The following is a 23,010-nucleotide window of genomic DNA, read 5'->3' on the forward strand; positions in this document are numbered from 1 at the left end:
AAAATGTCAAAAATAAGCAAATTTTAATGAAGACTAATTATGTATTACCCAATTTTCAGTAGCAAAATAATAGTACTATATAACATTTGTAGTTGCTAAGAAAATTAAAAGATGTCGCATCTTAGAAATGTAATCTTAAGAAAACTGCATTTCATAAATATGACTTGTGGGAAAAAAAAAAAAAAAAACTTATATTTTCAGTGAAAAAGGTTCACTTGATAAATGCCAAGTTCTTCCATAGTCATAAAGGAAGTTGGATTTAGATGAAAAGCTTTACTTCTTATCTCCTATGAAATGCATCACACATTCTCCCTAATCCTCACCTGTCACAAACATGATTGCCTCCGTAAAGACTTCATATAGAAAGGTTTCAGGCAATTGAGCAGAAGTGTTTAAAAATTGGGTTAAAAGCTGCATTCTCTAATGCGGATTTTGATAGGATGAATATAGTAAAGTCTTCCAAAAAACACATTAGGGAAATGAAGCTTTAAGAATTCTCATTTCCAAAATGTGTCTCCGGACATTTTTTTTCTTTCTATTAATAATCCAAAATGAATTACTCACCATCCCATTTGTGCCCCTTTTACAATTCTCTCAGCCAATTTAACAAAGCTTATGTTTTTATACTAACAAATTGAATTTTGAAAATAAAAATTTATATTCTGGAGTAATAACTAATAAGTATATATTCAATAAAATACATAAGAAATGGTACTTGCCTAATTTTTAAAGAATTCTGCTATATTGGAACGTAAGAGATGATCATATTAAAAACAACTTTTTTTGAAACAAAGTAGAATGTGACCCTTCTCAAGGCGGACAAAGAGAATCAACTAATATTGTTTCAATAAGGTCAACACACATCTAGGGTTGCACTCATCGGAAAGTGCAATAATATGGTATAATCTTTTATGCATCCATTTTGGGTACACTTGTGGTGGATAGGATTTACCGTTGAGTTACCTCAAGTTCAACATATGTCTAGGAATCACTGGTTGCAAGAAGGATAACATGATACTAAGTTTTTAATTTTTTATTTTTTTGGGTACATTAATGGGGCCATGGGGACAGTGTTTACCATGGTACTAATTATATCCCAATTTTTCACTGCAAATTGTAAGTTATAATAAAGTTCAAGAGTAAATTTCACTTTTGGTCATATGACTATTGGGGTGTTGTCAATTTGAGTCCACAACTTTCAAAACTAACAATTTAATACCCTAACTTTTCAATTTTTATCAATTTTAGTCAGCCCCGTCAAATTGTCGGCCAATTGTCGCCGAAATCTTTTAATTCAGTGTTAAAATGAAAGATAATTTGTAAACCATTGTTTGAATTAATATAGAGGCAGGTGAGATGTGGATAAAAATTGGCAATAATTGGCTAGCAATTTGGCCGTACTGACTAAAATTGATAAAAATTAAATAGTTACGGTACTAAATTGCTAGTTTTGAAAGTTGTGGACTGAAATTGACAACACCCTAATAATCATAGCACCATAATGAAATGCAATCAATTCAATACGGGTTAAGGCAAAGTTGAGTTTGTTGCGATAGCCCTTCACGGTGACGTCGTCCTGACTTCTGAGTAAGATTGTGGCGTTAGTTTTTCAAACAACAGCCAGAGATGCATCGGCACAAGAACGGTTTGTTGGTGAAAGGAGCCTAGTTTGTTACCATGTGAAGAAAGATACTTGGATTTGATAGATTCAAACGGTTGGTACAACAGAGTATATATACAAGAAACCTAAACTTTAAAAATATGACTCTTCATATAAAACATTACAATGGTACCATTCCTTTGTTTAAAGCTTGCTTCCTCAAGTGTTTAGTTCTTGTGCTTATATTTTGGTGATGATTTTGTTGAAGAGATGACTTCTCTGCAAGTCTGCATCATTGGCTATTTCTTTTTCCTTCTTCTTTATACGTACAGTCAAACTAGGAGATGCCTCACTCTTGCATGAACTAAACATTACAATGGTACCATTCCTTTGTTTAAAGCTTGCTTCCTCAAGTGTTTAGTTCTTGTGCTTATATTTTGGTGATGATTTCGTTGAAGAGATGACTCCTCCCAAAATTTTCCTTGGATGGCCTAGTTGCTTCAAAACTCTTTCTCATAGTGAGATATGTGAAATCAACTTTTCCAACTGTCTTGCATAGGTTCTTGTTCTAAGAATCGCCAATGGTGTTCCATTGTCCCTTTTTCGCTAAATTTTGGTCTTTTATGAAATTTAAAGGATTTTTGGATCCGTTGTCAAGTTTCTTTCCTGAGGGAGTTCAATTTTGGTATTACCGTATTTGCTTCTTCATTTTCAGTGTGCCTTATTTGTTCCCTGAGGGTGTTTAATTTCGGCAATCGGCACTATAATATTTTATGTCCAAAGGCCATTTATTATTTCTAAAGTTTCAAGAAATGGGGGCTAGGGGAGTATTACCATGAACCACGCATGTTTTGTTCTTCCATTGCTATGGAGCTTCTCTTTATCGCTTTCGCTATCTTCATTGCTATGGACCATATGTACCAATTTATTGCTCCTGCTCCATTTCACCTCTACTTCTCTTGATGAAGGCTTTTATACATTTGTTCAAGAGTGTTTGTGTCACTTTGTTACCTTGAGCTTGTTCATGTTCAAATCCATCCTTGATACTTTCAACTTCATTTCCAAGGGTTGTGTATAGTGCTATGTCTTCCGACAACATTCAACGCTATAATCCTCTAGCGGCATTTAATCTTCATTTGTAATTTTGAGTCAGGTGGAGTGTTTGTTTTAATTCAAGCGTGGAACTTCTAGATATTCCAGCTTGAGGGGAGTGTTGAATAATAGGAAGCCTTAGTCCTATTCCTATTAGGAGTAATCTTGATTTCCTATTCAAGGTAAGAGTGGTTTAACCCAATGTTTCTATAAATATAGAATCTCTATACACTCTATACCGTTCAAGAAACATAGAGAGACAATCTATTATTATTATTAACATATTCATATATTCTCTCTATTCCAAGTATTCTCACATTTTTGCTTCCGCTTAGTCACCACCCACTAGGCTTTTCAATCCCTCACAATCAACACACTCGTTGGAAAGTGCAATAATATAGTATTACCTTTTATGCATTCTTTTTTGGTACACTTACGGTGGAAAGGATTTACAGTTGAGATACCCCAAGTTTAACATATGTCTAGGGGTGCACTGGTTGCAAGAAGGAGAATATGATACTAAGTTCCTAATTTTTTTATTTTCTTGGAATACATAATAGAGGACAGAATTTAGCAGTAAGATATCCTAAACCACTGATATGGTACTAATTAGAGATAGAAGAGAAAGAGGCAGATGGAAATTTAAGTTTTAATAGAAAACAGTAAAGAGATGCAAACCAATTAGTTATGGGTTAAGGCAATGCAGAAATACAATGATTAGCAAACTGAATAGATAGAATCACAAAGATTACTCTAACCAGAAATCTAGAGAATCTGCAAGCGCCATTACAGTAGTACCTTTTCTTTAAGTTTTCTCTGGGCAGACCTAGTCCCTTCATATCTCTTTTGCATGGTGAGATCTGTCTGATTCTTCTTTCGTTGGCCCCTTTTGCAAGGACTTATTGTGCTGCTGGGGGCTAACACATCAAGCTTAGTCACAGACTCCTTTCCAGTTACAGCATCAGTATCTTTTAGTTGTTCAGCCTGATTGCGATTGTTTAATGCCTTCAATGACCCATCAGGTTCCAGGTTAATGTTATTGTAATTCATTGTTGGAGTGGCATCCAGTAGTGATACCTGAGGAAGTTGAAGAGCAGATGTTCCTTCTACATATGGTACAGAACCAGCATTTTCCACCTGATCATTCACGAAAAACTGAAAAATTAGATTGTTATCCATTAGAAGGAAACGCCCTCCTCCCACAAACACAGAAGAATATCATATTCATCATATCTCAATGTAGAATGGCAAGTGACAGCATAAAACAAGCAGATCAGATGACCATGGCTTCAATCTAGACAGTATTAAAGACTTCTTCTTTAAGGATAAATGGTTCTATGATTTTAAAATTAAGGGAAAATTGCATTTTTGGTTCTCCAGTTATACTTGTGGTACAGACTTAGTCCCTGAGTTATATGCGTGACCATCTTTAACCCCTAAGTGATGCATGGAGTGGCAATTTGAGTCCTTGAAGGACAAAATCAGCCACTTTAGTAAGTGACAAATTGGTGGTAGAAAGTCCCTGAGGGACTATAATCTCCACTTCGTGCATAACTTAGGGGTTAAAGATGGTCACGCATATAACACAGGGACTAAGTTTGTACCGTGGCTATAACTGAAGGACCAAAATTACAATTTTTCCTAAAATTAATGCATCTCTTGACTACCAAACCTTACGCTGACAGCAGATAATAGATAACAAAGTTTTGAAGCTTGAGAGCATAACCTCAACCCAACTCGACCAATCCTAGCCTAGTTAAGTTCAGTTATATGGATTCTGTTTCTCCATTTCATTCTTATTAATGCTACATCAGTCATAACTTCTTGCAATAGTACGTCTTTCTTAATGTCTACTCCCTTCACCTAGCTTCTAGCCTTCTACAGATTCCAACTGCTCATTCTATCCAAGAGCATACGCTGAACACACCCAAATTATCTTAATCTATAAACATCTTCTGATCTTCAAAGGGAATACAACAGTAGAAAGTCAACAAGTTTAATGAAAAATACGCAAACACATAGATACCATGTTTTCTCCCTCAGGAACTTCATGCAATATTGAGCCAAGTACTTTAGAATAATCATCCAAATTCATGTTCATATTTGTCATTAATTCTAAAAGACAAGGCTTCAATTTGGCAGCACACTTTTCCAAGACTTCGCTTCCCAATATCGATGAACAAGGTGCAGTAGCCTAGATAAAAACATACCTAGTTAATCAAATAATTGAAAACAATGTTTGGAGATAGCATCAATATTTGCATAGTGATTATTACCAGAGTTTCCTTTCTTAGGCTATCAAGAATGGACACTTGAAAATCTAGTGAGACTTCATCTCTTTCTTCTATGAGCTGAGACATGATGTCCACCATGTATCTTAATACAGAATCGGTATGCTCGACGCTTGATAAAAAGTGAAGGGTCAATTCTATAGACTCATTAAAGAGTACACATGTACAATGTAGCAAAATATTATACTATAGTGTGTAATGCTATATGATATGAACAACTAGAAAATACCTGATGATTTTGAGAAACAGTTGGAAAACGTTAACAGCTAACACATAGTCAAAATCCAATAGCATCACACACAACCTGTACTTCGCAACCGCTTCAAGAACTCTCAGAGCCTTACTATAGTAGTTACTATCAATGAAATATAACTTTTCAAGGGATGCTATAATCTGATGGAAAACGACCTGAGAACCAAAAGATGATATTTTTTAAACATAGATGCACATATATGATATATGTTAGACTGCTCAAGTAGAAAGAAATAATAAATAAATAAATAAATACTAAAATTGTTTGCAACCCGGCCTAAGTTTTGAACATATAAAAAGTATTAAATACCTCCATTTCTGTATTATCATAGGGTAGAACGGGTGCAGATATTCTCATAATTTCACAGATACAAGATGCAACAGAAACCTCAATGATTTTATCAGAATGTCTCAGAAGTTTCGTTTCAATCAGCGCTTTTTTAATTGGCTCAAGTACATTTCTCATCGACACTGAAGGGTCTTGCCCTATGCTCTTCAGTTCTGATTCAGCTTTCTAAAAGAAAATGCAATGCAACAGAATAGTTAAAACAACAGTAGTAAACATATAATGTCCAGATGAGGACTGTAGTTTTGAGTGTGTGTGTAATTCAACATGTCAGTTCCTAAAAACATATATGAATAAACTAGAGATGAAAGCATAAACATTTCTAAATAAAACGTAGACAGAACAACAACAACAACAACAACATAAGAATTGATCCTTTCAGCCAGGGAAAGAGACCCTAAAATTTTATAATCATTTGCCTGGTGAACAAATCCCATCAATGAAAACCAATCCAAGCATAATTGAACCTTTATATGCAAAAGAAAAGGGAAAGAATTTTACTTCAAGGAGGCTGAGAAGCTCGCCAGTGGATGAAGGAGGTGTAGAGAGCTCAATTCCAGACTCAATGAGCATCTCCTCAAGCTCCTTTTGTGATGGAAGAGGTGCAGCAGCAGCAGCAGAAGCCATCATTCTCAGCAAACAGAGTTCTCCCCTCAATCAAGACTGAAAACCCTAGAACTAAAGAACCCAAATTGTACTTCACTCGAAAAGAGGACCCACAGACACCCAATCCAGCAAATGTAAATCCGGATAAAGAAATTCTGAATTGGAGTTGACAGAGCGGATAAAGAAATGCTGAATTGGAGTTGACAAAGCGGATAAAGAAATTCTGAATTGGAGTTGATAAAGAACGTAACGAACGGTTTGTGTGTGGATTCCTGCTCATTTTTGCGTTGTTGTAATCCTGCCTGGATTCTTCTGCTTTTTGCGTGATTAGTTCCATTCCATACCAAACAAAATCCATATGCGCTTCTAAGTCGCGCTCTCAAGAATCAACTGCCAATTGTCGCCAAAGCTCTTCAGAGGGTTTTTGAATTTTTGTCTTTGGAGGCGAAGGGCCTTGGAGATGGCCTGGAATGTCTCTATAAAATATAGGAAAAATTACGTTGTTATAGTATTTTTTTCTCTTGAATTATTCATACATTCATATTTGTTCTCTCAATTTTTTTAAAATTGACATTTTTTGTTCAATTTTAAATATGTTTTTGGATTATTAAAAATAATAGTAAAATAAGTAAAAAACACTATTTACAAATATTATAATTTTAATTTTAAATTATGTTAGTAAAAAAATTAATACTTGAATACAAATTTAGTAATAATAAATTATATGTATTTAAGTCTTAATTCTGTTGCTAGCATTATGTTAAAATTATAATTACAGAGTATAATATGTGTAAATGGTGCTTGTTTTTGCATTTATTTTGATTCTCATATACTTTTTCGTATTGAGACCCAATCTTTCTTGTTATCAATATTCTGCTCACCCACAAGAGCCTTGTAACAACGTTTAACTGTAAAGTGACCTCAGTCTTCCCTCATCCAAATTAGTTTATCATCTCTTTTGAACATGGACATTGGAATGTTTGTGATGAGAGTGGCGTCACGATGGTTAAATATATATTTTGAATTGTGTCCATGTCCGAACTTTGATCTAATTGGTTGTTGAGGAGAGAGGAAACAACAACATTTTCCAGAAAGGGAAAGGTGGCGTGGTGATCTGTGGATTTGAGGGATCACGAAGTCATATGTCTCTCCAAATATTAATGCAGTTACCATTACCCATCCTCCAACAGTTATGATTTCTGATGATCTCCTTGGTGGTTAAGAGATTGTTCCAAATAAAGGATGGGTTGATGCTACTTCTAACATCTAAGAATGAGGAGCCTGGGTAGTATTTTGCTTGAAAGACTCTTGCAACAAGGGACAAGGGGAATTGAATGAGTCTCCAAGCTTGCTTGCATAACAGTGCACTGTTAAAGAGGTCCAGTTTTCGAAACCCAATACCACCCCAATCTTTGGGAATACAAAGGTGTGACCAAGATTTCCATTGAATATCGTTACGGTTGCAATATTTGCTCCCCCACCAAAAAGCATTCATAGCACATTCAATCTCTCTCACATTTTCCTTTGGTATTTGAAATACACTCATAGCATAGGAAGGTAGTGCTTGTATCTAGGGCTGGGCACTTCGGTCTTCGGTTCGTTTTTTTTTTTTTTTTTTTTTTTTTTTTTTTTTTTTTGTTTCGGTTTCGGTTTTTCGGTTTTAGAAAAGTTGAACCATTCGGTTTAAGATTATAGTTCAGTTCGGCTTCGGTTCGGTTTCAATCGGTTTGGTTTCGGTTCGGATTTAATTCGGTTCGGACTTCGGTTCGGTTTAAGACTTTACGAGAATTACGATCATCAAATTTCAACATTTCATAATTTTCCAAACATACTACCAAACAATACCTATTCACATAATCCACATCTAAAATATAAACGTTATATAATACAATAATAATTCAAAGTTTAAACATACTACTAAATAGTAAATACTAACATCACATACTAATAGCAATCTAATTACCGAAACATCACATACTTAGAAATTAGAACCCAAAGTTCAAAGTTCAAACATTACAAACATGAATCACGTAGTTCAAACTTCAAATCTAATGTTTAAAGAGTACAAACATGAAACATCAAATAAAAATATTCAGTTGGAATATTTTTATTGATATGATGAATAATCATCTATCTGTATAGTTGATATTAAAAGAACAAGTGTCAATTACTATATAGTTAATTTTTGGACACAATCTGTCATTGCTAGTGCACTCAAAATATATTCCAGTACTAGAAAATAATTATAATGCACTGGAAATCAAAATTAGAATGACTGTAAAGCACATTAAAATTATAGAAAAACATGAAACTAAGGAAAATACTGAATATTGTAAATATAACTCAAGTTAGATATAATTGTGATGTAAAGAACAATTGTGACAAACAACAAAAGTGCAATGTAGAAAACAAGCTATAAAGAAATCAAATAAAAAATTTAAGGTTCGATACTAGTAAGAATGAGAACTGAACGGCGGAGCAAGCATCAAGGAACTTGGATTTACTTCTTTTATTATTATTATTATTAATTTATTATTATTATTATTATTATTATTATTATTATTATTATTATTATTATTATTATTATTTATTAACAAAATTATATAGCGTTCGGTTCGGTTTTTGCCAAACCATCGGTTTGGTACTAAATCATTCGGGTTACAAAATCCCGAACCATTCGGTTTTCTATTACTAGTTCAGTTCGGATCGGTTCGGATAAATCGAACCGAAGTGCCCACCCCTACTTGTATCAAACTTTGTATAAGAACTTATTTTCTGGCTCTTGATAAGAATTTGTGATTCCAGCTGCTGATTCTGCTGAGAACTTTATTCTTAAGGAATCCCAAAATATCCTTTTTGTTTCATTCTACTACAAGTGATGGTAAGCCGAGATAATTTATAGAATTCCATATCTCTCCAATCTCCATAGTGATGCGTATCATAGATCTCAAATTGTCATTAACATTAAGGGTGAGAAAAATTAAGAGTTGTGTATATTCACATTCAAACTTTTCTCCTTCCAATAAAGTGTTTCACGTTTCACGTCTCAAAATGAAATGGTATCACACACTTTTTTTTTTTCTCTACCCATCAATTGTAAGTCATATTATGAAAGAATTTATGAGATATAAAAAGCATTTTCTCCATATTAAATTATTTGTGAAGTAATATAATAACTATCTTCTCCCAAATATAATAACTATCTTATAAGAGCCAATGAAAGTTATATTACTCAATTATGTCTATTTTTTTTATGCTTTTCAAGTTGTACATTATTTTTAAAATAAAATATAAATTTTGTCATAATTAAAAGTTGTAGTTATACTTTGAGCAAAAATACCTTGTTAATTGAGGGCCTTGTAGTTCAATGGTACCATGTTGTTACCCTATGGGGGAGGTGATAGGTTTGAGTCTTAGTAGAGGCATTTGCATGTTACATGTAGTATTTGTTCATAATTCAACAAGTTATTACTATTCGAGAATACATCCACTACTTTTGGAGCATTATATTTTTTCTAAATTAATTTCATTAAATATTACAAAGTCATATATTGTATTCCTTTATCTACCATTATTGAGGTAATTTTTATTCTGAAAATTCAAATATTCATCTTTTAGGAAAGTTACAAGTATATGTTCGAAGTTTAATTGATTAAAAGATGTCACAAGTTTCAAATTGTATGTCTTTTGAAAAGTATTAAGAATTTCAGTATAGATGTAAGGATGTGCAACTATCAATTAGGATGTCTTAAAATTATGTCATTTTAGGTAAATGTTTCAAGCATTTCCACAAAAAGCAAGTGTTTATTTTATCTGATGTGAGTACTTCTGTTACCTTATATTTTGCATTATTCAAATTTTTGAGAAGTGGTTAATACAAATTTCTCCAAATTTTGTATTTGTTAATGAAAGAGTGGTTGTGGGATGTTTAGGTGGATTGATATAAATGTTTATGAGTGTGTTGTGAAGATAATCCGAGTGTTAGTGAAGATTCTTGATAAAAAGGAGAATGAGAATGACATGTTAAAACATGAAATTGGAAAAAAAATAAAATAAATAAATAAAAGAAGAGGAAATTGTGTTGAGGAAATTTGTAGCAAGTCTAATTGGTAAATTTACCAAAAAAAAAAAAAAAAAAAAAAAAAGCTCAATCATGTGTACAAGCGCAAATTATGTTGTGGACTCGTGTTCACAATGCATTGTGGACACGAGTCCAAAATAACATCGTTTTAAGAGAAAATGCGGCATTCCAGTAAAAAAAAAGTTGATTTTGTCTTGCCGTTATTCGTTTGTGGAATTATGAATGTACAATTATGGAATTATGAATGTACAGTTATGGAATTATGAATATACAGTTATGGAATTATGAATGTACAGTTATGGAATTATGAACACAGAGCTCTGACATTATGAACTTACAATTATGAACATATAGTGATAAAATTATGAACATAGAGCTTCAAAAATTATGAATTTACAATTATTGAATTTACAATTATTGAATTATGAATGTACAGTTACGAAATTATGAATGTACAGTTATGTAATTATGAACACAGAGCTCTGATATTATGAACTTACAATTATGAACATATAGTAATAAAATTATGAACTTATACTCCAATAACAAAGTGATCCGAACTTTTTTTTTTTATATATAAAAATATGGTGGAAGATAACGGTGCCACTAACGGCACCGTTGCCGTGTCCACAATGTATGCTGGACACGGGTCCATAGCATAACGATTGGTGTACAAGGGTCTCCAAATGGACAATTCAATAATTAAATGACACTACAAATATAATTATGGAACTAAGTTGTCCATTATATTACAATTAAGAGACTAAAATAGTCATTTTCGCTATAACGTAATATTAATAATCAATTGAATTGAAAGTCTTAATCCGTTTAGACTAGTCCGGGAAAAAGTGAATTAGAACAAATTAATTCAAATTATATCGTGGACTAATATTCACCTTGCATGGCAGACCTAGATACATAAAAATAATATTGTGTGTATGTAAAAATAATACAGTAGGTACATAAAAATGAAACTAATAGTAGTGAATTTATATATACCTATAAATTTATTTTTGCAAATTGGGAGAAAAAAGAAGAAGAAGAAATTAGGTGAAACACCCTTCCAACCTGAGTGAGTCAACCAGGCACCCCCGACCTTAGCAAGAGTGTGGGCAACATGGTTGACGCTCGTATGAATAAAACGAACATTACAACCAACTATGTTACTAATAAGAGTATGACAATCATAGGCAATGGAACCAATGTACATACGGTCCTCTTTAGAGTTTACTAGATTAGGAAAAAAAAAACCAAGAAATCCGTTTCAACTCGAACATTAATCATCCTTGCACCTCCTTCATCGCTAATGTTTCTGAACCAATGTGAAAAAGCTTCCCCAGAAACAGCTGGCACAGCTAAGGAAGAAACTGCACAAACACGCTAAGCATATGAACATTCACACAAAGCTAATAAGCATGCATTGTGTCTTCCTCCCCTTCTCCACATAAAGGACATTCTGGTGGAATCTCTACTCTTTGCCTACTTAGATTAACAGTAGTACACAAGATGTTCCTAAGAGCTCTCCAGATTAGGGATGTCAATTCTCCCGTCCTCAATGGGGATCCCCAATCCCTGCCCCCACGAGGACGGCTATTGAAACAATTTTTGAACGGAAGTGTGGATAGAGAATGTTTTCAATTTCCCGTGGGAGACGGAGACGGGAGTGGGGATACCCCTCCATGTTCCCAAATTTTTTAAAATATAATAATAATAATACTATATATATATATATATATATATATATATATATATATATATATATATATATATATATATATATATATATATATTGCAAAATAAGTGTTTGTTTTTATTGTTGTTTCAATGTTGGCCATATTAGCTCTTGGTAAGGGTTATATATGCACATAAGCTTTTATGTAATATGGCACATTGTTGTCCAATTATGGTTTTCTTCACATTTTATACTGATCATTCAAAACACTTATTACTTATAGTTAAATTTTCTGATATAATCTAGAGTGGTTGCTACACAATTTTTTCTAGTTGTTCATGAGGCAAGTGTGCTAAACATATAGTTTTCATATACTTGTTTATATAGCACATAATTTTTGTGATCTTTTGATATTTTTACCAAGTGTAAATTTGTACTCTTTAATGAGTCAATAGAATTAACCATTTACTTTTGATCAGGCCCCAAACATACAAATGTTGTATTAAGATACATTGTAGACATCATGTGTCAGCTCATAAAAGAAAGAGATGAAGTCTCACTAGATTTTCAGGTGAGACTATCAAGAATGGACACTTGAAAATCTATTGAGACCTCATCTCTTTCTTCTATGAGCTGAGACATGATGTCTACCATGTATCTTAATACAACATTGGTATGCTTGAGGCTTGACCAAAAATGAAGGGTCAATTCTAGACTCATTAAAGCGTACAAATGTACAATGTAGCAGAATATTATATTAGTTTGTAAGCATCCAAAGAAAGAAACTAACTTGGTGAAAACATCAAAATTATATGCTACGGAGTATATAATATGAACGACTGGGTAACTACCACTCTAGAATCAAAAAAGTTAACTATAATTAATAATAAGTGTTTTGAAAGAACAGTATAAAGGCCATGTTTGATAAAATATTGGCCTATCAGCCAATTTTGGCTTATTTGGCCACTATTAATTGTTTGGCTTGGTTAAAAAATCAACTTCAAAATGCTAAAATTCAAAAAGTTGCTCAAAACAGTTTTTTCAATTAACTTTTTGAGAAAAGAAATTATACCAAATAGCTATTAGCTAACATCTAATTTACTAAACACTTCCCTACAATCAACTGATGTTATCAACTAGTTATATCCTCTAATTAACCCAATCAGCTAACAGCAAACTGTTATTTACCAAACAGGACCAAAATTTGAAGAAAACTATAGTTGGACAACAATATGCCATATTACATAAAAGCTTATGGGCATACATAACCCTTACTAGGAGCTATATGAACAACATTGAAACAACAATAAGAACAAACACTTATTATGCAATATATATTATAGTTAAAGATTTCCTGTGGAGAGATACCTGATGATTTTGAGAAAACAGTTGGAAAACGTTAACAGCTAACGCATAGTCAAAATCCAATAGCATCACACACAACCTGTACTTCGCAACGGCTTCAAGAACTCTCAGAGCCTTACTATAGCAGTTACTATCAATGTAATATAACTTTTCAAGCGATGCTATAACCTGAGGAAAAATGACCTGAGCACCAAAAGACAATACTTTTTCAACATAGATGCACACATATGATATATGTTAGAATGCTCACGTAGAAAGAAATAATAAATAAATACTGAAATTGTTTGCAACCTGGCCTAAGTTTTGAACAAATAAAGTATTAAATACCTCCATTTTTGTATTATTATAGGGTAGAACAGGTGCAGATAAATTCATAATTTCACAGATGCAAGATGTTATGTTCTCCTGTCACGGGCAAGACAACATAAGGATAAATGGACAAAGTATAATAGTTGAAAAAGGAAAAGAAGAAAACATTAGATTTGCTTGAGAGTTGAGACCCAAAACTCTCTTAGACACTGGGTTTATAATTGCCAACATAATGGAGCATGAGAGTAGTCAAAATGGGTCAAAGTCAGCCTAAATATCAGTATCCTTGAAAAGCAAATTGTTAAGGAATGACCCTTGCCCTTCATCTTGGAAAATCCTATTTTAGAAGATAGAAAGTAAGATATTCATGGGGCAATAGAGGGAATTTTATGCAACACATAAACTACTGAAATATCTGCATGTTGGGCTTATGCACCTTGTGCTTTTTCGTGTTAGGGTCAAAAGAAGAAATCACTCCCTCATAAAACCTGTAAAGAGAAAAGAACAGAAAATATAACAAGAATCGCTTGCACAATTTACAAGACAACTTAAATAGTACATCTTAAAGTGCATAAGCTACATGTTTACAAACTAAATGCAACAATTTGTATATTTACCATAGGATTAAAATAATGTAAATGTGATATCTCAAAAGGATTCATCTTTGAGACCTATAACCTTAAGTGTCAAATTTATAAAATTGCATTTGAAGTTCAAAAACACAAGCTGATAACAACTGATGGAAATTGTCAAATGTTGTAATCAATGGAATAAGTGATGCTTTCCATTTCAATAGGTACTAATGGAACAAGTGAAGCTTTCTATTTCAATGGGTACTAAGACAGTCATTACATTTACCCATCTTAAGTACTTGCCTTTTATCTAGGGGCCACCAAAACTCTGACTTTAGCCCCTACCAACTCTTTTCTGTAATCTTTAATAGTATGAAGCTTTTCCGAATCCTGAATATGAATAAAATCCATAAGTGTATACATTTGGTTATTTTGTCCAAAAGACAGTAATGACATATAAAACAAATAGGGTAAAATGCCATACTTAGATGCAAAATATCCATGAAATGGCTATACTGGGAAGTTCACAAATTATAAATATTTTATTTACTTTATACAAAATGTCAAAAATAAGCAAAGTTTTAATGAAGACTAATTATGTATTATGCAATTTTCAGTAGCAAAATAATAATATTACGGAGTATTTAACATTTGTAGTTGATAAGAAAATTACAAGAAGTCACATCTTAGAAATGTAATGTTAAGAAAACTGCATTTCATAAACATGACTTGTGGAAAAAAAATTTATATTTTCAGTGAAAAGTTTCTTCACTTGATAAATGCCAAGTTCTTCCAAAGTCATAAAGGAAGCTGGATTTAGATGAAAAGCTTTACTTCTTATCTCCTATGAAATGCATCAGACATTCTCCCTATCACCTGTCACCAACGTGATTGCCTCCGTAAAGACTTCATATAGAAGGATTTCAGGAAATTGAGCAGAAGTGTAAAAAGAAAGGGTTAAAAGCTGAATTCTCTATATACGGATTTTGGTAGGACAAATATAGTAAAGTCTTCCAAAAGATACATTAGAGAAATGAAGCGTTAATGAATTCTCATTTCCAAAATGTGTGGCTTCAGACAATTTTTTTTTCTTTCTATTAATAATCCAAAAAGAATTACTCTCCATCCCATTTGTGCCCCATTTACAATTCTCAGAGTCAATTTAACATTTTAACCAAGCTTATGTTTTTTATACCAATAAATTGAATTTTGAAAATAAAAAAACTATATTCAATAAACTACATAAGAAATTGTACTTGCCTCATTTTAAAGTATTCTGCTCTATTGGACATAAGAGATGATCACTGTTTAAAACAGTAAAGGGAAGAGGTTGAAATGATATTTGCGGTGGTGGTGGTGGTGGCGACGACGATGGTTGCGGTGGTATGGTGGTGGTGGTGGTGGTATGGTGTTGATGGTGTTGGTGGTGGTAGTGGTTGCGGTGGTATGGTGTTGGTGGTGGTAGTGGTGGTGGTGTGGTGGCGGTGGTATAATGGTGGCGGCAGCGGCAGTAGTGGTGGTGATGGTGGTAGTGAGGTGGTGGTGGTATGGTGTTGATGATGTTGGTGGTGGTGTGATGTTGGTGTAAAAGTTGGAAAATAACTTCCCCCCCAAAAAAGGGGAAGTCATTTTCCTCCAAAACAAGCTTATTTTCCAAAGTCAACAGAAAATGATTTCCGTTGACTTGATTTTCCAGGCACATCCAAACAGTGAAAACTTGGAAAATGATTTCCAGAACTCATTTTCCAAGTTTCCAAACACACCCTTAATTCAAGCATGGAACTTCTAGATGTTCCAGCTTGAGGGGAGTGTTGAATAATAGGAAACCTTAGTCCTATTACTATTAGGAGTGGGCTTGATTTCCTATTCCAAATAGGAGTGCGTGGTTTAACCCAATGTTCCCATAGTTCAAGAAACGCAAAGAGACAATCTATTATTATTAGCATAATCATATATTCCCTCTTTCTTTGTTTTCTCACATATTTTGCTTCTGTTTAGTCACACCCACTAGGCTTTTCAATCCCCCTCAAAATCAACACACTAGTTGGAAAGTGCAATAATGAAGTATTAACCTTTTATGCAGTGTTTTTGAGTACACTTATGGTGGATAGGATTTACTGCTGAGATACCCCAAGTTCAACATATGTCAAGGGATGCACTGGTTGCGTGAAGGAGAATATGATACTAAGTTTCTAATTTTTTATTTTCTTGGGGTACATTAATTGAGGAAAGGATTTACCAATAAGATATCCTATACCACTAATAGGGTAATTATTCTTCACAAAAGGTTGATCCCCAACCCCAAGGACCCCACAACCTGGCCCGACAGAGCATCTGGAAGGATGTAAATTATGGTAACTCAGCTGAACATAGAGGCTAGACCTTTGCTTACTGCGCACAAGGAGCCCCCCTCACTTTGAGAGATAGAAGAGAAAGAGGTAGAAGGAAACTTGGACTGAATTTATTTTTTTTTAAAAAAAGAATGAAAGAAAGAAGATATGCTAGCTCAAATTTTCAAAATTTTAAGTTTTAATAGAATTCAATAAAGACATGCAAACCAATTGCAAACTGAAGTTGAAATGCTTAGCAAACTGAACAAATAGAATCACAATCCATCAGGTTTCAGGTTATTGTTGTTGGAGTGGCATCCAGTAGTGGTACCTGAGGAAGTTGAAGCGCAGATGGTCCTACTACAGATGGTACAGAACCAGCATTTTCCACCTGATCATTCATGAAAAATTAGACTGTTATCCATTAGAAGGAAACCCCCTCCCACAAACACACAGACAAAGAAGAATATTCATCATATCTCAATGTATAATGGCAAGTGACAGCACAAAACAAGCAGATGCCCATGACTTATGCACACTGCTCAAATCTAGACAGAGTATTAAAGACTTCTTTAAGGACAAATGCTTCTATGATTTTAAAATTATTGCATCTATTTACTACCAAACCTTCGGCTAACATCACCGTTAAGTTCAGTTATATGGATTCTGTTTCTCCATTTCATTCTCATTAATGCTACATCAGTCATAACTTCTTGCAATAGTATGTCTTTCTTAATGTCTACTCCCTTCACCTAACTTCTACAACTTCCAACTGCTCAGTCTATCCATGGACGAGCATATGCATGCTGAATACGCCCAAATTATCTTAATCAATAAACATCTTCAAAGGAAACGCCACAAGAGGAAGTCAGCAAGTTTTATGAAAAATACACAAACACATAGATACCGTGTTTTATCCCTCAGGAACTTCATGCAATATTGAGCCAAGTACTTTGCAATAATCATCCAAATTCATGTTCATATCTGTCATTAATTCTAAAAGACAAGGCTTTAGTCTGGCAGCACACTTTTCCAAGACTTCTTTTCCCAATATCGTTGAACAAGGTGCAGTAGCCTATATAAAAACATACCTAGTTAATCAAATAATTGAAAACAATGTTTGGAGATACCATCAATATTTGCATAGTGATTATCACCAAAGTTCTCTTTCTGAGGCTATCAAGAATGGACACTTGAAAATCTAGTGAGACTTCATCTCTTTCTTCTATGAGCTGAGAAATAATGTCTACCATGTATCTTAATACAACATTGGTATGGTTGAAGCTTGATAAAAAGTGAAGGGTCAATTCTATAGACTCATTAAAGAGTACAAATGTACAATATAGCAGAACATTATACTATAGTGTGTAAGCTTCCAAGGAAACTGACTTGGTGAAAATATCAAAATTATACGCTATATGATATGAACAACTAGAAAATACCTGATGATTTTGAGAAACAGTTGGAAAACGTTAACAGCTAACACATAGTCAAAATCCAATAGCATCACACACAACCTGTACTTCGCAACGGCTTCAAGAACTCTCAGAGCCTTACTATAGTAGTTGCTATCAATGTAATATAACTTTTCAAGCGATACTATAATCTGATGGAAAATGACCTGAGAACCAAAAGATGATACGTTTTAAACATAGATGCACGTATATGATATATGTTAGAATGCTCAGGTAGAAAGAAATAATAAAAAAAAAATACTGAAATTGTTTGCAACCTGGCCTAAGTTTTTAACAAATAAAGTATTAAATACCTCCATTTCTGTATTATCATAGGGTAGAACGGGTGAAGATATTCTCATAATTTCACAGATACAAGATGCAACAGAAACCTCAATGATTTTATCAGAATGTCTCAGAAGCTTCCTTTCAATCAGTGTTTTTTTAATTGGTTCAAGTGCATTTCTCGTCGACACTGGAGGGTCTTGCCCTATGCTCATCAGTTCTGATTCAACTTTCTAAAAGAAAATACAACACAACAGAAGAGTTAAAACAACACTAGTAAACAAATAATGTCCAGGCAATTTGATAATTTCATCAAAATAAATTGAGGACTGTAGTTTTGTGTGTTTGTGTAATTCAAACATGTCAGTTCCTAAAATCAGATATGAATAAACTAGAAAGCATAAACATTTCTAAATAAAACGTAGACAGAATAACAGCATAAGAATTGATCCTTTCAGCCAAAAAAAAAAAAAAAAAAAAAAAAAAGGAAAAGAGACCCTAAAATTTTATAATCATTTGCCTGGCGAAGAAATCCCATCAATGAAAACCAATCCAAGCATAATTGATGTATGCAAAAGAAAATGGAAAAAAAAAATTACTTCAAGGAGGCTGAGAAGCTCGGCAGTGGATGAAGGAGGTGTAGAGAGCTGAATTCCAAACTGAATGAGCATTTCCTCAAGCTCCTTTTCTGAAGGAAGAGGTGCAGCAGCAGCAGCAGAAGCCATCATTCTCAGCGAACAGAGCCCTCCCCTCAATCAAGAGTTCAAGACTGAAAGCCCTAGAACTAGAGAAACCAAATTGTACTTCACTCGGAAAGAGGACCCCTAGACACCCAAAATACAGAAAATGTAAATCGGGATAAAGAAATGCTGAATTGGAGTTGACAGAGAAGGATCGGTTTATATGCTCATTTATGCGCGGTTGTACAATGCTGAGTTTGTAATCCTGTCTGGATTCTTTGTGTGATTAATTCCATTCCATACCAAAAAAATTCCATATGCGCTTTTAAGTCACACTCTTAAGAATCAACTGCCTATTGTCGCCAAAGCTCTTTAGAGCGGTTTTGTATTTGTCTTTTGAGGAGAAGGGCGTTGGAGATGACCTTGTTGGCGCGTTCTTAATTTCTCTGATATTTTATATTTTTTGAAAATAATAAACACAATATTTTGTAAACTGTTGTATTGCAAGTTATTTTGCAGGCCTTTAGCTCCTGAAGAACAGTAAGAACGAGAATAAGAGTAGAAAGATGAGGGAGAAAAGGAGGATAGATCAATTCATCATCATCCATCATAGTACAATCATATATATACAAGATACACTAAAGGCATACAATAATGAAGGATAATTACATCCGTTACAGACGTTACAAAGCTACTATATTAATGTCCACCATAAGTTTTATTTATAACACTCCCCCTTGGACATTATTTGATCATGATCTTGCCTCATTAAAAACTTTCTAGGAAAACCCTGTGGGAAAAACCTAGACAAGAAAAGAGTACAATAGAAAATATATTCATGCCTCATTAAAAACTTCACTAGGAAAACCACGTGGGAAAAACCTAGTTGAAGAAAAGAGTACATGATATATATAAAACATATATTGTATTTGGTCGCCTCATTAAAAACCTTAACTTAAGAAAACCCTGTGGGAAAAACTTAGTTAAGGGAAAAAGAGTACAACCATAAGCCTTCAGGGCGCAAACCGCATAATCTTCAGGATTTTGGGGTTTGTCCATTTAAGCAATTATTTTGCAACTTTTCCTCATTGTCATTACTATATCATACTCATGCCTCGTTAAAAACCACACTAGAAAACCCAATGGGAGAAAACTAGTGAGGAAAAGAGTACATGATAATTATGTATTTATGTGTTGCAAATAGTGCGCAATTGTTAGTCTTTTATGACTTAATCTTCAGGATTTTACGTTCAATGTTCAATCTTCCGGATTGATTCGAGTAAATGTACTTCCAGTCTCCCCCTGAAGATAACAATCTTCAAGTTCTACATATATTTCAAATTTTGAAGAGATGGATTGGACAAATCTTCTGGATTGTCACTTAGAGTAGTGTACAATAATCTTATGGCTCTTCTAGAGCTAATATAACATTTGTGCAACACAAGTGTTATTGTCCTCATTTTGAACATTTAGGGAAATTCATTGTATAACCAGTTTGGACTTGGCATTGCGGGGATCAAACAAAACAGCCAGTACCCGAGTAGCCTATTAAAACCGTATCATGGTTTCTTACATAAATGTCATGTCTTTGTATCTCGAAGATACCGGAGGATATGTTAATCATTATTCAAGTACTTCATTTGTAGGGGGAGCACTAGATTTTGCTAGCAATTTTATCGCAAATATGTTGCGGTTATGGAACTTCTGGTTCTATAATGGTGCTCCAATGATAATGAAGTAAGGGACTTCGAGTCCAAAAAGGTTCCTTATCTACTTCAAGAGATTATTAGACAACCTTTAGTTTGATAAAAACATGACACTTATATGCATATAGACATATGAAAAAGCATTTTTAGATGTAGGCTGACTGGTGTATATAAAAAAAAACTGTAAAGAAAAACTCGATCTTCAAGTCGAGATAATACTTATAGCTTTCACAAGCTTTTTGTTTCAAAAGTCTCAGTCTTTAAACATGAACTGACATCATCAAGCTCTTTATATCTTTCATTGATGTTTACACCATCAATCTTGACTGAGATAATAAATAATAAATAAGTTCATTATCAACCCTTTATCGAGCACACAATGGTACATATTATTCCTTCAATGAGGATATTAACTCCATTCGCAACCCTTTAAAGAGTAGATAATGACACATAATAATACTTAAAAATGAGAATTATGAATCCATCAGGGATTTCTCAAGATAAATTTAACTGCATATCTAAATTTATTATTCTGCCAATTGTATTATGTAGCGGAACTTAATGCCATTTACCGTGGGAGATTATATTTGATTAAAATCAATTAAGGGTCTCTGCGTGAACCCATAGGCTACAAACTCGCTTTATCACCTCATTATTCTTATTTCTCTTTCATGCACACACCCATTTGTAACCTTCAGGGTTAACACTCAAATGGTGTATTGTTATAAAGAGAATTTATTCATTTTAGCGAGTCGAGCTATGCCTTAATTGCTCCTTTATATATTAAATAGTCATGGCACTTCTGGTGCTTAACTCTGGATCCAGATTATATAACGAGCAATTTGTAATGGCAATTGTGTTGTCGACAACTATAACCTTTTTTGTAAAACTCCCATATTTGTAAAAGTAATGGCAATTTCTAAAACAACCAGATTCTAAACATTTCCCAAAGATATTTTGATCTGGTCGTTCCGCATCCCTAGTATTACGTTTGTTTGGTGCACCTATAAGTCTTACCAGGGTTTTTCGTCATCTGGACGAACGTCTGCAGGACATAATTATTCAAACTATTTCAAGAGTGACAATATTTCTTTACTAGATCTAGTATTATGATTCATATCTCTTTCGCCGATAGGTCTCCTACACTTCTGGTGTCAAGGAGTATCGATAGATATGTTTGGTCCAAGGATATAGGACCTAGTCACTTCTTTTATGATCATTATGATCAATAGATGTATTCGGCAGATTATTTGCTAAAATCGCAAATAGATTATCTTTTGAACTTCCAGTTCAATCTAACTAGTACATGGATTTAAATAATGAAGATGTTTTTATCCTTATGAAATTTCTTGGCATTCCAAAAAGCTACAGAGTAGTATATTATCTCCCCCTAATGCCGAGAAACAATCTTCATTTGGAATGCAGTCAACGTACCCAATTATATGTATTGATCCCCTATCATGGGCTTTTTGTTTCTTTGATAGCCCTTTTAGAGGTACTTTGTGGTGGTGATATAAAATAGACTGCGCAAATAAAATAACACAGATAGGGAAATGTTACTTCTGAAACCACGTACTAGGTGAAAAAAAAGGGGGTATAGCAATCCTTGAGGGATTGATTTGTGATATGCATTGAGTTAGACTTGGATAAAAAGAATTTGACTCATAGTAACGTCAAACAATCCTTCGGGGATTGATGGGATAGGTTGACCATTTTTGGTCAAGAATTCATTGTCAAGATTCATCCTAAAAGGATGACTTAGAGAATTAAAATCCTTAATCTACCTTCTGGGCAAATAAATATACAAAATAATGAGGGCTATAAATTTAAATATCATATGCCCAAATCTCATGTCAAAAAGTTTCTATAGCAGAAACTAGCACTGTAAACATGTCATAGCCTTTAACTATTATCACATGCAAGCTAAGGTTTAGCAACGACAGGTGCAACCTAACCATATTGAGAATTCATGCTATTTTCCCACTTATAAGTTGGGTGATAAATCTCAATAGCTATGGCCTATAGCAAATCATAAATTGCCAACAAGATAAATAACAAAATCTCTTATGTGAACATAATCAAGAGATTATATGCTAAATGTTGTCAATTAAAGAGAAGCACATGCAACATGTGATATAATTGTCCCTTATGTCTTGGACACCAAACACTCAATTGAGTCATGCATATCAATTAAATAAAGAATATCATGTTTGGTACACACAAGGCATGACATGACAAGAGATATTGTTTATTAATTCATAAATTAGAAAAATGAGAGAAGTACCGTTCGCCGAATAATAATGAACACATGTTCGCTGCCGGGCCCATTCATTCCTATTTCGGGGCGTCAAAAACAGCACTTTTCCAAG

General features: G+C 33.7%; 2 protein-coding genes across 2 annotated transcripts in view; both read right to left on the reverse strand.

The window, feature by feature from the left end:
* LOC109164750 overlaps positions 1–23,010 on the reverse strand; it is an 86,318-nt gene that overhangs the window by 2,026 nt on the left and 61,282 nt on the right. The window lies entirely within an intron of this gene.
* On the reverse strand, positions 5,442–6,651 carry LOC109165346 (sister chromatid cohesion protein pds5-like). The gene is made up of 2 exons (XM_019314065.1): positions 6,083–6,651; positions 5,442–5,749 (listed from the first exon to the last, which is right to left on the reverse strand). Exons 1-2 carry the CDS (start codon positions 6,209–6,211, stop codon positions 5,513–5,515), a joined length of 366 nt encoding a protein of 121 aa, XP_019169610.1. The 5' UTR covers positions 6,212–6,651; the 3' UTR covers positions 5,442–5,512.

This window comes from Ipomoea nil, unplaced genomic scaffold (assembly GCF_001879475.1).
Source record: "Ipomoea nil cultivar Tokyo-kokei standard unplaced genomic scaffold, Asagao_1.1 scaffold3069, whole genome shotgun sequence".
Classification (NCBI taxonomy): domain Eukaryota; kingdom Viridiplantae; phylum Streptophyta; class Magnoliopsida; order Solanales; family Convolvulaceae; genus Ipomoea; species Ipomoea nil.